Raw genomic sequence first — 14,381 nt, forward strand, 5'->3', positions numbered from 1 at the left:
TCCTAGCTCACCTGTCAAAGAAATCTGTATGGAAATGTGAAAGAAGTTTTGACCAGCCTTAAGAATGTGGAGTGTGGCTAACTTCTATCTTCATTCTTTTTGCTTCTGAGGGTCTCAGAGCAAGTGCAACATATGGTTGGGTCAAAAAATGAATAAATGACTTATTATCTCTTCATAAGTTATGAAATTGTCCTAAACAAAGGACTCAGCACAAAGAAATAAAAGAGAGTGAAGTTCCACAGTCACTTCTCCATTAGAAATCTGGGTTCTGAAATTTCTATCTAGTCTCCACTGTAGAGCCAACTGACGTGTGTGTGTGTGTGTGTGTGTGTGTGTGTGTGTGTGTGTGTGTGTGCTGTACCCTTAAACTCAGGGCCTACGCACTTCCCCTGAATGCAAGGCTAGCTCTCTACCTCTTGAACCACAGATATACTTCCAGCTTTCTGGTTGTTAATTGGAGACAAGAGTCTCATGAACTTTCCTACTTAGGCTAGCTTCCAGCCTGAATAAATCCTCAGATTTCAGTCCCCTGAGTAACTAGGATTATAGGCATAAGCCACTAGTGCCATCTCTAATGGACTGACTTTCTACAACTGCACAGAAACAACACAAACAAAACTATCCAGTCAAGGGTCACTAGGAGCAGGGATGATGGGTACAGTGTTCCTACAATGTCAACATTCTTGTAATTAAAAGCAAACTTATTCTGAATTTAAGCACAAGTTTTCCTTTGGGCTCTTTGCCCCAATTTGCATTAGAATCCTTCGAAGAGCTTTTTATAAGGGTACCATTGTTGGATCCCACCCCATCCCATCCTCCCTCCCTCCACCACACACACACTTTTGTTTTGTGCTGGTACTTGGGCTTGAGCTCAGGTTCTGGGCACTGGCTAACCTTTAGCTTTCTTATGCAAGTCTGGCTCTCTACCATTAAACCACAGCTTCACTTCCAGATTTTTGGTGGTTAAGGGGAAATAGGAGACTCACAGAATTTCCTGCCCTGGCTTCAAATTACAACCCTCAAATCTCAGCCCCCTAAGTAGCTAGGCTTATAGATGGGAATGAGCAGTGATCTAGATCTCATTCTTTTTTTTTTTCTTATTTATTGTCAAAGTGATGTACAGAGAGGTTACAGTTTCATACGTTAGGCATTGGATACATTTCTTGTACTGTTTGTTACCTCCTCCCTCATTCCCCCCTCTGCTCTCCCTCTTCCCTCTCCCCCCAATGAGTTGTTCAGTTGGTTTACACCAAACAGTTTTGCAAGTATTGCTTTTGTAGTCATTTGTCTTTTTATCCCGTGTCTCTCGATTTTGGTATTCCCTTCCACTTTCCTAGTTCTAATACCAGTTTATACAGTTTCCAATGTACTCAGATAAGATACAGTGATAGTGCAGGTACACACAGGTTTAGGCTAGTCATAGCAGAGGATCACAAGAGCCTAATAGCTATTCCCCATAAGATAATGCTAAGTGAAATGAACTTCATGTTATGGAAATGAGCGATATATCACTGTTGTAATTACTTTCAACATGCCATGTGAAACCCTAGCTTCTATTGTTGATGATCCTCTTGTATCCCCTTCCTGTGGTTGTACCTGGATCTCATTCTTGACTAATTAAGTTAGACTGCCTTTGGGGCAGGGCAGGCACTACTAGAAAGCTCTTTTAGTGACTGGGCTGTGCAATCAGTGTGCAGAATACAATTCCCTCAACGACAATGCCTTAATATCAAATAACATTATTATTAAGAAAAAAACAAATCTAAATCTTCTTCAGTGGCCTCTATATTTAAGTAATGATCTGCACTGTTTAATACTTTATCCTTTAATCATTTAATAAATTACTCATTTATAAATTAATACAAATATATGTGTGTGGCCACACACTATGCCCCCAAATTTAGACAACATGACCACTTCAGTAATCTATAGTTGTGTAGGTGTGTAGAATTTGACTGTAGTTGCTGAGTAGATTATTGTGTAAATCACACAGTTGTTTTACACTTATATCTTTACTGTGCATCATTGTCTCATTTATAACACAAATTTTCCTGAAAAATAATAGATTCTACTTAGTTCCAGTTGAAGTGTTATAAATTCCAAATTAATAAACCTTTATTGTACTTGATGACTACTAAGATAGAATATGGATCCCTTCAGCCATGTGTTTCTCACTTGTTTATATATGAGTAGGTTGTGTGTATACTTGTATGGCTTTTGTTTCTGAAGTTTAATCAATGAATTTGTGACAGGTACACAGTTTCTGTGTCTTTTGGGTAACTGATAGCTATTTTCTTTTCTTTCTTTCTTTTTTTTTTTCCAGTCCTGGGGCTTGAACTCAGGGCCTAGGTATTGTCCTTGAGCTTCTTTTGCTCAAGGCTAGCACTTTACCACTTGAGCTACAGTGCTACTTCCAGCTTTTCTGTGTATGTGGTACTGAGGAATTGAACCCAGGGCTTCATGCATGCTAGGCAAGCACTCTACCACTAAGCCACGTTTCCACCCATGATGGCTATTTTCAACTGATAATATCATTTCCATTTCTACACACACACACACACACACACACACACGGTTGGAGAATAAGTACATTTTTACTTGCAGAGCACCCAAATATAACTACTGACTTCATTTCTAAATGGAAAGATTATTTTAGGAGACTGAAAGAACATAGAAACTAGGGATTGAAGGACTTAAGGGTATCTAAAATTAAAATGCTAAATCTTTTACATATTCTTTTTCTCTTTATATAAAAAGTACTAAATACATTACATTTGAATGTCCTACTTATGATTTTCAAAAAATAAGATACTTTTTATGATAAATGAAAATTTATATGAAAAGCACTAAATAAATTACATTTGAATGTCCTACTTATGATTTTTTAAAAATAAGATACTTTTTACTTATGATAAATGGAAATTGTCTCAACTATGAAGAATTGGGTAAAAATTGGCTATATATAATTCAAGTTATGTTAAAAGCCAAATATAAAATATAGAAAGAAGTAAAATTTCTATTAAAGGTAGCAGATATTCACGATTCCCTTCCCAAAGTAGGAAAATTTCACTAAAGGAAAGAAAGCTACTTGGTCAGAGACACTCACGTTGCTATATATATGTAAATGAAAATAATTTCCATGTGGTCTAAATTTTTAGAATCATATAACAAAAATGTACAATTGTACTCTGTGTGTGTATGTGTGTGTGTGTGTGTGTTTATGTTTATGCTGGTACTGGAGCTTGAACTCAGGGTCTGGGCGCTGTCCCTGAGCTCTCCTTGGTCAAGGCTATTTGCTCTCCAGCTGCACTTCCTGCTTCTTTTTGGTGAATTGGAGATATGAGTCTCCAGAGATTTTCCTGCCTGGGCTGGCTTTGAACTGCCATCCTCAGATCTCAGGCTCCTGAGTAGCTAGGGTTACAGGTATAAACAACCAGCACCTGGCTCAATTCTACTTTTATAGGCAGGTGAACTAGTTAAAAGTTAGCAAGATCATGGGACTTGGCACTTATATACTTTCTCTTTAGTGAAGCATGACATATACATCTTGTTTTCTCATGGACAAATGCAATAATTTTTAGGTTAATTTGACATTTTTCATCATATTCACCTCAGAGTTCTTGTCCTTTACTAAGCTTATAATCTTTTCTAATCAAGAGATTTAACTTCAGTCTACACTGAATTAATTTAGAACGAAATCTACATCCATCAATCTCTTGACTGATCCCTTAACCCATAATCAGCTATCAAGCTTTGATGGAGTCTCGGCTGATTGACTAATACTGCTTCTTTTACAACATTTCCCTCCTATATAACATATACTTTCATCAAAAGGAGGGGGGCAGATACTATCAAGTTTGTGATGCTTGTGTTGCTGCTTATCATATAACTCATCGAATTTCTATTTCCTGGATGGGTCTCCTAGATGAAGTGGACCAGCTACAAACCAGGTTTGAAGATGAAGGTTTTTCCTCTGTACTTCTTGCTCAAGGTGCTTTTGATTGCCCTGCCTTTAAAGTGACTCTTGTTTTCACTTACAGATGTGCCTGAATCTGATGGTTTCTGCAATTGGATACTATCAACTTTACACCATTGTATTTCCCAGTGTTTTTTTCATAGAGAAGCTTGACATTCCAAGTAGATCTCTAAGGTCACTTGGACAGTACGTGACAGTGTTGTTGAGAGGGAAATGAAGTTCCAAAAAGGAAAGAAATGAGAGATTCCCACGCAGGCAGCCTACTCTGTGTTCAAAAAGAGCACCTTGATATGCAGAATTGGGTAGAAGGCCCTCCTTGGGCCTGACAATTCTGACAAACAAACTGTGATCCCAGGGGACAAGACAAGCAGGATGTGGGCTGGGTGGGGACCTGTCCTGTCTCCTCTCTTATATATCCTTATCCTGTACTGCACCCTCTTGAAAAACTGATCAGAATATGGGTCAGTAGCACACAACAATGGAGACATGATTTTAGCCACTGAGTATCTTCCCTGCAACAAGAAACCCAACCAATGAAAAATCTCTCAGTATCCCTGAACTCCTAATTGACTAATAAGTAGAGAAGGATAGGACCTGAACTACTAAAATGGTCCTGGGGCTTGAATTCAGAGCCTGGACACTGTCCTTAAGCTTTATTTCTCAAGGCTAGTGCTCTAACAACTCTACTTCCAACTTTTTGCTGGAGTTACACAGACTTTCCTGCCCCACTTGGCTTCACACCACCATCCTCAGATCTCAACCTTCTGAGTAGCCAGGACTACAAGTGTATGAGCCACTAGCACCTGGCTAGAGAAGTCAATCTTAAGCAAAGATTTAGGCATAATTTCAGAATATCAAGTGTCTTATAGTTGACATTTTAAGTAAAAATGATGCTGATAATATGGATTGTATAAATGGTTTCTGGGACTTAAACACTCTCAGGACTAAATGTCTGAACAGAAATGGCCTCCTTCTACCCCAGATATTGTTAATTCCTGTAGCTTCTTATTCCCAAGTCTAAGGAACTCGGAAATAATGGTGACAACAGTTAAGACAGAAGGACACAAGAGTGAAGATTCATTCTTCCATGCTAGTGACACAGCTGAGGCTGAAAGCTGAACTTTGTTTTCCCTCCATCCCTGTCAAAGCTCCCAAGGGATTTCTTCTGTGGCGCTCAGACAGCAGAAGGGGGAAGGATTAGAGAGAAAGTGATATAATTTGAAAGAGACAATGAAACAAATCTGCTTCCAAATATCCAATTACATTTTTTACTAATTTAGCTTTTTAAAAAACATTTTAAGTTGTTGTATAAAGGATTGTCATTTAACAAAGAAGTTTATGAATACAAGATATCTTAATCTATGTCACTCTCCTCCTCTCCCCAACCCTCTCCTCACTCTCTTCATTTTGTTGGAGATACACTGCATTCTTGTCTAGGGTGTTAGAACATTGCATATCTGAGTTGATGACTTCCCAATACAAGCCCATGCCTTCAGCGAATATATATATATATATGTATATATACACATATGTTATATATATGTGTATATACACATGTATATACATATATATACATATGTATGCACATATATATGTATATAAATCTTTGTCCATAGTAAGGGTATGAGGATTATTCCTGACTCCTAATCGAGGATTTACAAAAATCTCAAAGTTACAAATCTTGTGCTGGGATTTGGACCTAAGTCTGTGAGATTGCATTATATTACCCCAAGCCCCCTACCCCTTTGCCCACTGCTTGTAGGTTGGACCCTCAAGCTCCACCCTGCCTACTCAGCAGAGAGGAGTCATCACTATGAGGAGGACCTGACTGGGGTCTTTGTTGAAAAGCCTCCAAACTCTTGCCCAAGGAGATACATTTAGAAACAGAATCCTCTGTTACATAAAACAAATTACATATATATGCATATATGTATATATGTGTGTATATATGTGCATGTATAGAGTATATATAGAGAGTATATATACATACATACATACACACATATATACATACATACATATATGTATATATGTGTGCATATATGTGCGTGTATAGAGAGTGTATATATATACATACATACACACATATATACATACATATATGTGTATATATAGAGAGAGAGAGAAAGAGAGAGAGAGACAGACAGACAGACAGTCCAGTCCTAGGGCTTGAACTCGGTCAGGGACCTGGGCACTGTTCCTGAGCTTTTGTGCTTAAGGCTAGTGTTTTACCACTTGAGCCGCAGCTCTACTTCCTGCCACTTTGGATGGTTAATTGGAGATAAAAGTCACAAGGACTTTCCTTCCCAGGCTGCCTTTGAACTGTGATCCTCAAAACTTAGCCTCCTGAGTAGCTAGGAGGACAGGTGTGAGTCACCAGTGCCCAGCTCCCTGACTATTTACATCAAGCACTATGCAACACAATCAGGAATATTCTAGAGTTTGTTGATTCACCTATCCTAGGAAAATGAGAATGTTAGGATCTCTGAGCCTGGTCCAGACAGCCACCTATACAATTGGGCATTCTTGTTTGAGGATCACATACTTGGAAAGAGCTGTGAAGAAGCTGGAATGCTCAGAGCAAATGCTCTTCTTCCTGCTTGCAGATACAGATTCAAATTAGAAAAGAGGCCATCAAGTATAGCTGTGATGAAACGTTTTGTAGTATTGTCTGGAGGGACTGTTTTAGATAAAGAGCTTTAACCCACCAAGAACATGGCTCCCATCTAAAACCAAGGGTCTTAGGGTCATAAGTTCAGCAGCAGAGCTGGGGGCTCCATGAAAGGACGAAGAAGAAGCACATGGGCTGGTAGATGGGGAATCAGTTTCCTCTGCAGCTTAGACTTCCTTTAAGGGTCCCCAGCACTCACCTCCGCCTGCCAGGTGGGGTTCACAGTGTTGCCTATGATCTTGGATCTTCTCTCCTGCCCATGGTGAGGGAGGGCAGGGAAGATGCTGTGCTTCCCAGGCTGGATGGAGATCTTCAGATAAGGATCTGGGTTGAAAAACATCCCTTTCTTCAGCCCCGTTGCCTGGAAATCTGTAAAAAGAATGGATAACCCAAATATGCATTAGAGGTTAAATACCACACCAGACCTTCTTCAAGGAGAAAAGTCCATCTAAAATATAGTCAGTCTGTTCCAGTTTTAGGCTGTTTTCTGCCTTATTGCATACACGGACCAGAAGTCACTCTGTGGGGAACTCGCTGGTGTGTATTCACATGTATTATGATAAGAAATCCTTGGAATGAATCCAGTGGCATTATGGTCATTCTACTTCCCATGAGAAGTTCACCACCCATGGCTGGGCTGGATTCTTCATGCTCCCCATGCAGCATAAGATAAAAGGGTTGAGGTGGGGAGTTGAGGGCCACCCCAAGAATGATGGGTACACTAAGGGGACAAATATGACTTAAAGGATTTTACTGGTCCATGTGTCAGTTTTTCTGCAAGAACTGTACACAAAATGTAGATTTTTCTAGGTAAGGAGGAGAATTGGCATAAACAAAGTGAAAGGGTTAAAAGAGCACAGCTCATGGGCCATGGAGGAAAGAAAACAAAACATGGTCTTGGTAGAGCTGGACACTTATGCCTGAGAAGGGTTTGGAGAACCCATGCTGTCAGGTTGGGCAAGATGTTCAAATCTGCTCTGTTTCACTTAATAGAAGATATCTGATCATATATAATTTCAGATTGTACAAAGAAAGAGGGCTACAGTGGGCAAGGGGGAGAGTATATACTACTGTGATAATTTGATAGGTTAAAATCACTTTATAATTAGCTGAAGTGTGTTTATGTTGTCAAGGAACAAAATTTTAAGTTGCTTTGCTATTCGTTCTAAACTAAATCATTCACATTTTATAGAAGTGAAACAAATGGAAGCAGAGATAACTCAATAAGTGATGGCATATATTGAGTGGCATTCACAGAAGTGAAAAAATATTGGTGTTTCCATGGGTATTTACTTCAGAGTTATTGGCCAAAGGTTATCTCCATAATGGAAGTATTCTTCCTCTCTTGTCTCATACTATATTGTTGTGAAAGGAAAAAATTGTCTTCCCTTCTTGTCTCCAACCTAGGCAGGCACACATGGGTGTGGTTGCTGTATCTAAAGACATTCACTCTGCTTCAACTTGAAAAGCCCCAGGGCACTGTCTATCACTCAAGGATGCCCATGCACTTCAGGTCTGTGACCTCCTGTCACTGTCATTAGTGTCCTTCCTGCCTAGGTGGGTTTGACACACTAAGATGATTGTTTTCAAACTGTACTCATCATGTCTGCTTGACCTTCAAGATATCATGTCCCCTTGAAGACCACAATGATGGAATCAAGTATGTGTGAGGCCCTGAGTTTTGTGTATCTTTTTATTTTTTTGGTCCAAGAGTGGAACTTGAACTTGGTACCTGACATTTTTGCTTATTGGTTAGCACTCTACCAGCTGAGCCACACCCTTAACTCTTCTGCTTCTTTTACACCTCTAATTCAGACATAACTTCAGAGTAGCAGAAGAGCTCCTAGAGCAATACAGATTTACTACAATCCCTTTGCCTAGTTTGTTACTACATTACAGAACCATATGTTCACTTTTCCCAAATTTGAATCTGAAAAGGCATTGTTTGCCTACGTAGTTAGAAAGAGCCTATAATATTGAAAGTCTTAAATACTATAATACAAAAAGAACTAAGAAATTACCTTACTTTAAACTACTAAGATTACCACCATTAACTAACATTAAGAGAACTATTACTATTAATTACTATTACTATTAATAGTACTAGAGTGGAGTTGAAGCAGACATTGCTGCTTAACTGACATTCTTGTTTTCTGTGTCAGGCCTCTAGAGGTGAGTAACATACCTGAGAGAGTAAAGCTGATCAGTCTCCGACTTCCCTGCCCTTGGACCGTCTCATCAGAACCAATGCTTTTAAAAATCTGTAAGAAGAAAGAAGAGGAGAGACAAGCAAAAAAAAGCATTGAAACCAACCCTCACACTCCAACTCTAACACCACAGATATTCCCCTAGTGACAGGCAAACACAACAGCAATGTTGAGATTTCATTGGATACCTATTGATGCAAACAGGCTTCTAACATCCAATGTCTTTCCCATCAATCTGCTAGAGGGTAGAATGGATACATTTCAGGAAAATGAAAATCAGCAGACATAATTAGAGTATTATTATAAGCTCTTTATTACTACTTATGCAAAAAATACTTTTTTCAGGTTCAAATTTACAAAAAGTATTTATTAAGGCAGGGCCTAAGGCAGATAATGGTAGGTCAATAGATATTCACTGCCGTAATTAGGTTGTGTTTCTATTTAGTAAAGTGCAGTGTTAAATGGCTACATCCTCACTTATTCTTACTTAGGGATTTCCAGAAAACTCTGTTCATTAGGGAGGATCGTGAACATGGCATTAAGAAACTACTCTGATGCCTTTCTCATGTAATTAACTGCCTTCCTGGGAAATTTCAGAATATGATTATTACATGGGTTGTCTACAGTCTTGTAGCTGTTTCAAACCAGGTTACAGAAACAGTTTATTTCTTTTCATTGTTGAATATATGCTAATTGGTTAACCAAAACAGCTAGAGTTCTTGATTATATTCTCTGCTAGGAAGATATTACTTAGAAATGGTTTTGTGAACTTATTCCTAGATAGAAAATAACTCTTTTTACTTACATGTGGATATGTTGCATGTTTGCAGAAAAAAATCCAAATATCAAGAAAATCTAGTCTTTTGTACTGAAGAAAGAAAAAAGGAAAAACCCACTAATCTTTCATTCAAAGGCCTTTTGTTTATAGATCAGATTGGTTATTCCTTCTTGGGATGTGAAGTTCCTATTAACTTCCTGAGATCTGTGAGGGGACATCACTATTTCTCACAGATTCAAGCCAAGAGGAATATAAAGTGATTATTAGACCACATTGTCCCATTGAAGCAGGTAGTTCTGTGGAGCCCCTGAGCTTGATTATACCTTGTGAGAAAATCTTGGTGGCCTCAAGCTCGTGGGACATCTCAGTTAAGCCAGAGCTGCTCAATAGAGGGAACCAACAGAGGTGACATATGGAATGGAACTTGTCATCAAGCAAGTTAAGAGCTTGTCAAACTTACACAAAACTCTGTCTCTTACAAGTCTTATATTAGTTACTTTTGCGGAGCCATGACCAAATACTTGGCAGAAACCACTTTAAAGGAAGAAGTGGCTCAGTTTATGGTTACTTGTGCCCATGGAGCAGGGGGCAGGACATGCCAGAATGCGCACCACCTCCCCACTCAGTGACCCACTTCCTACTTCCCAAGAGGCCCCACCTCCAACTCTTCACCACCTCTTAATAGTGTCACCATGAATTAGAAATTCAGTGATTAATCTGCTGGTGGAATCTGTTCCAAAAAGCCCATGCACTATAAAGGGCATTCATTTCATATCAGACTATAATGTCTCTCATTTGATTATAAGAACCAGAGTAAGACATGGCTGGGACAGGTGAGTTAGGACAAGGATGGATCCCAGAGCATTAGCTTGGAGAGCCCATTCCTTCCTAATCTGTTTGTTGTTCCCATCCATTAGCTAGATAGATGATTTTTAAAACATCTGAACATAGATCCTCAGGCTGGTCCACTCTTTTTTAAGTGTGTAAGTCACTAGACCTTAAGAGCATAATCAAGACTTTAAAATTCCTTCACATTATGGAGTTTTCTTCTTTTTCAAATTTCTTTCTGGGCAAAGGTCATAGAAAACTTGGCCAGACAGATCACATTCTCCTTATGGTCAGTAACAATGGTTAAAGTTGTTGGTTCCTAATTCTAGTTTTAAAACACCCTCACCTAGTTTGTTCCTTTCTTAGAATATGTTACTTGACAGAAAATTCAAACTATAATTTTAATAGAGTTATAAGTTCAGAAAATGATATGGTTAAATTGATTTTCTCAGGCTGGGCTAAAATGAGCTTAAATCTCTAGTATTATGAAAGGATAGTATATCCCTTCATTTTAAAATTATACACTTAATTATATTTAAACAATCCCTGGCTGCTACTCACAGTCTTTTCAAGGAAGAGATTTGTTGTTTGTTTTTAAACAAATAATATAAAAAAGAGAAGATAGGGACAGTTAGATAGGAGTAAGAGGTTCTTGTGTGTTACTGTTCCTTTCAGTGATGACAGATAGTGAAAATGCATTGCATATTTCAAAAGGCCAGAAAAAAGAATTTTTCATGTACTCACCATAAAGGAAATGATAAATGTCTGAGGGTATGCTTACTTTGATTTAAGCATTACACAATGATAAACTGAAACATCACACGGCATCCCATTAATGTGTACAGATTTTATGTATCAGCTAAAATAAATTTAAAATGTTTCCACCACAAAAAAGAATCTATGGCTCAACAGATTCTAAACTGGATATTGGCAAGGATTTGGGAGAGGAATTAAGAGTTGTGGAATCAACTCACATGTTCTATTTCTTATTCCTGCTTCTTTGCTCTCTTCCACAGTATTGAAGTTCTATCTTTCCTTTAAACAGTATCACTGCATGAAAGATGAGGCTGCTTCTAAAAATACTCAGCAGTGTCTAGTCACGCAGTCCTACAGGCATGTTGTCCTACTTCCGCCACTTGCAGCTTTCCCAGGCTTTTTAGATGGGGCTGTCTTTCCTAGAGGCTGCCCTGCACCCCCAGGAATAACCATGCCTGTTTTGGGGGGGGGCAGCAATGTTATTCAAAGTTATGGGTAAAGCATTTTATTTTTCAAAACAAGGAAAGATAATGTTGAATCCAAATGTGTATGCATATTGTAGGTGATTTCGAAACCCTATCTGAGCTGCTTCCCTAAAAGCCCAGTCCTCGATTTTCTTCCTTCAGGTAAATGAAAACTATAGCGTATACATAGCCATTCTCATAGGGCTTTGGTTCATTTTGATATGATAACTAAGTTTCTATACCTGTAAAGATTCCTAAGTAATTGCAGAAATGTCTACTTTCCCCAAAAAGTTGACTTAGAACAACTCAATTAGTGATATTCAGAAATTGAAATTCTTGACTTTGCTGAGGCTTGGTCTGTTTACATCATTCAGACAACTTGGATCTGCCGATACATGGCAGGTGTGAGATTCAATGACTGACAACGGAATCAGAAAATCTGATGCAAAGGAGCAGCAATCTGCTCCATACCAACCACCAAAAGTAAAGGGTTAGATCAGAGATCAGCAATTTCCCTGAAATTCAATATCTTTTGTGTCCTAATGTCAACTAGGCAATCCATTATGTTTTGAAGTCCCCTTGAGAAACAATATGGGATGGATATCTAGTTAAAGAAAGTGGGTTGCACATGTACTTTAGTGGAGAAAGACAGAGAGAGATTCCTTGTACACCCATCCTAGTTCTCATGTGGACTCTTTGGATCTAGAAACTGAATTCGTACCTGAGCCAAGCAATGAGAGAAAGACATGAGAGTTTTATTAAAGTTGAATGTTTTATTAAATTTATATGAACATGAGAACCTTACAAGAGAGTGAACGTCAAAGAAATGATCAAAGCATGGTTCTTCTGTCATTGAAATTAGTGAAGGAAGAGCAGATAAGATGGATCTCTGGACTTGAGTAATAAATTCTAGGGATCTTACAGATTTTGGAGGGTTCGAGAAGTCCATGAAAGTTAAGAGTTAACTCAGAATCTGTTTATTCAAATGTCATTAAAAGAATCAGAATGTTTAGCACCAAACAGGAGCTGAGAAACAGCTCAGTAGAAGCACCATGCCTCTCTAGTTTGTGATTATTTATCTCTTCTAAGACATCCATTGTATTTTATCACCTTTGAAATCAAGGTGTAACTGACTACTGATGCATGTTTTTACTTACAATTGCAAATCTATTTTGCAGATTGGTATTATGAATATTTATTGGTCCTAAAGTTTAAGGCACCTTAAAACTGAATTTGCAGTCTTTGCTCTGGTAGCTCACTGAGAAATCGGATGCTGGCCAATAGTCTGAAGTAGATTTTACACAGCCTAATAATGAACTGAAGTTCCCCATTCCTTGTTGGCAAAGAGATTAAAAGTTCAAGAATGGAAGTTGAAATTTCTTGGACTAAGAGAGGGTATGCAAATGATGTCAGGGACAAGCTTCTCCCCCTTAGATCTGCTGTGTGGTCTCAAGCAAAGCAACCAACAGCTCTCATGTTCAAGTTCTTTTCCTTTCCTCTCCATGTTTTAAATGGACACTGCAATGAGACCTACTTTGCTAAGCTCCAAGAGCTGAAAGAACTAATGAGTATAAAACATGGAACACAAAGCTTGGAATGGAGTAAGTGCTCTAAACTAGGCCAAGTTGTTACCTATCTGTGTTGTTACCCAACTTCTGACCTTGACTGAAAAAAATTGTCTTTTTAGATGATGAACAGGAAGCATGAACAGGCAAATCTGAGGAACTGGGGTTACAGAGCTAGTAGTGGCAGAGCCCAGAACATGGAGCTCTCACTTTGTCATGGAGGAGAAATCAATCTCTATTTGCTGGGAAATCTTTCTGAAAGGGTCTCATTCAAAAGTGGAAGGTACCTACAGGGACTTCTGAGTGTATGTCTGATTATTTTAGTATCAGGGTGAACTTATTCACGGCAATGTAGACCTCTGGGAGGATTTTCTGTTTCTGAGAGTAGTTAGAAACTTTGGGATGAGTTGGGATGACTTGTCCATTTTTCTCCCTGTACCTTGAATCCCTAATTCCTGGGTTCCAGGGGGTACTTTAAAGATCCCAAAGACTTGCTGATTCTGTAGTAGATGGGCTGTACTAACATTCTCTTGTGATTAGGCTATGTGGTGTGTATAAGTTAACTTCAAGAAAGAGAGATTGTGAGGAGCGAGCTAACCAATCCATATAGATGGCACACAGGTGAGGGAAAGGGAAAGAAGTCAGAGATACAAAGTGAGAAGCGCTGAGCATAGATAGGATTGCTGGCTGTAAGGTGAAAGGGTCCATGGGGCAAGGAAGGAAGGCTTTGTGTTGGAGCCGAGAGAGTGGCTCCAGCTGAGCCAGCATAAAAAGGGGCACCTCAGTCCTACAACCACGGGAACTGAATTCTGCCAACAAGAAGGCACTCTGAGCAGGATTCTACCAAAATCTTTCTTATGAGAGCACACCCTGCTCCACATGTTAGTTCAGGTATGTATATTGCACATCAATAATCAGAGAATCTAGCTATGTATGCTGGATTTCTGACCTATTAGAGCTATTGGCAAACTTTGCAATCATTTGTAACACAATAGAAAACTTATACAATCTTCCATATTTTATTCTTTAGCTTATTTTATTTTACCTGGAAGGCAAAACAGCCTCCCAATGGTAGAACTAACCACAGTTGGATTTCTTTGAGTAGCTATGTCCACATTACATCCCCTGGGGGTCCT

At 38.8% G+C, this 14,381-nt stretch overlaps 1 protein-coding gene across 1 annotated transcript in view; it reads right to left on the reverse strand.

The window, feature by feature from the left end:
- The window catches only part of Hecw1 (HECT, C2 and WW domain containing E3 ubiquitin protein ligase 1), a 288,520-nt gene that overhangs the window by 82,860 nt on the left and 191,279 nt on the right, over positions 1–14,381 (reverse strand). Inside the window, exons 5-6 of the mRNA XM_048339413.1 lie at positions 8,833–8,908; positions 6,847–7,016 (exon numbers count right to left, since the gene is read on the reverse strand). Coding sequence (XP_048195370.1) covers positions 6,847–7,016; positions 8,833–8,908 — 246 coding nt within the window. The remainder of the gene's footprint in view (positions 1–6,846; positions 7,017–8,832; positions 8,909–14,381) is intronic.

This window comes from Perognathus longimembris, chromosome 2 (genome assembly GCF_023159225.1).
Source record: "Perognathus longimembris pacificus isolate PPM17 chromosome 2, ASM2315922v1, whole genome shotgun sequence".
NCBI classification, from domain to species: domain Eukaryota; kingdom Metazoa; phylum Chordata; class Mammalia; order Rodentia; family Heteromyidae; genus Perognathus; species Perognathus longimembris.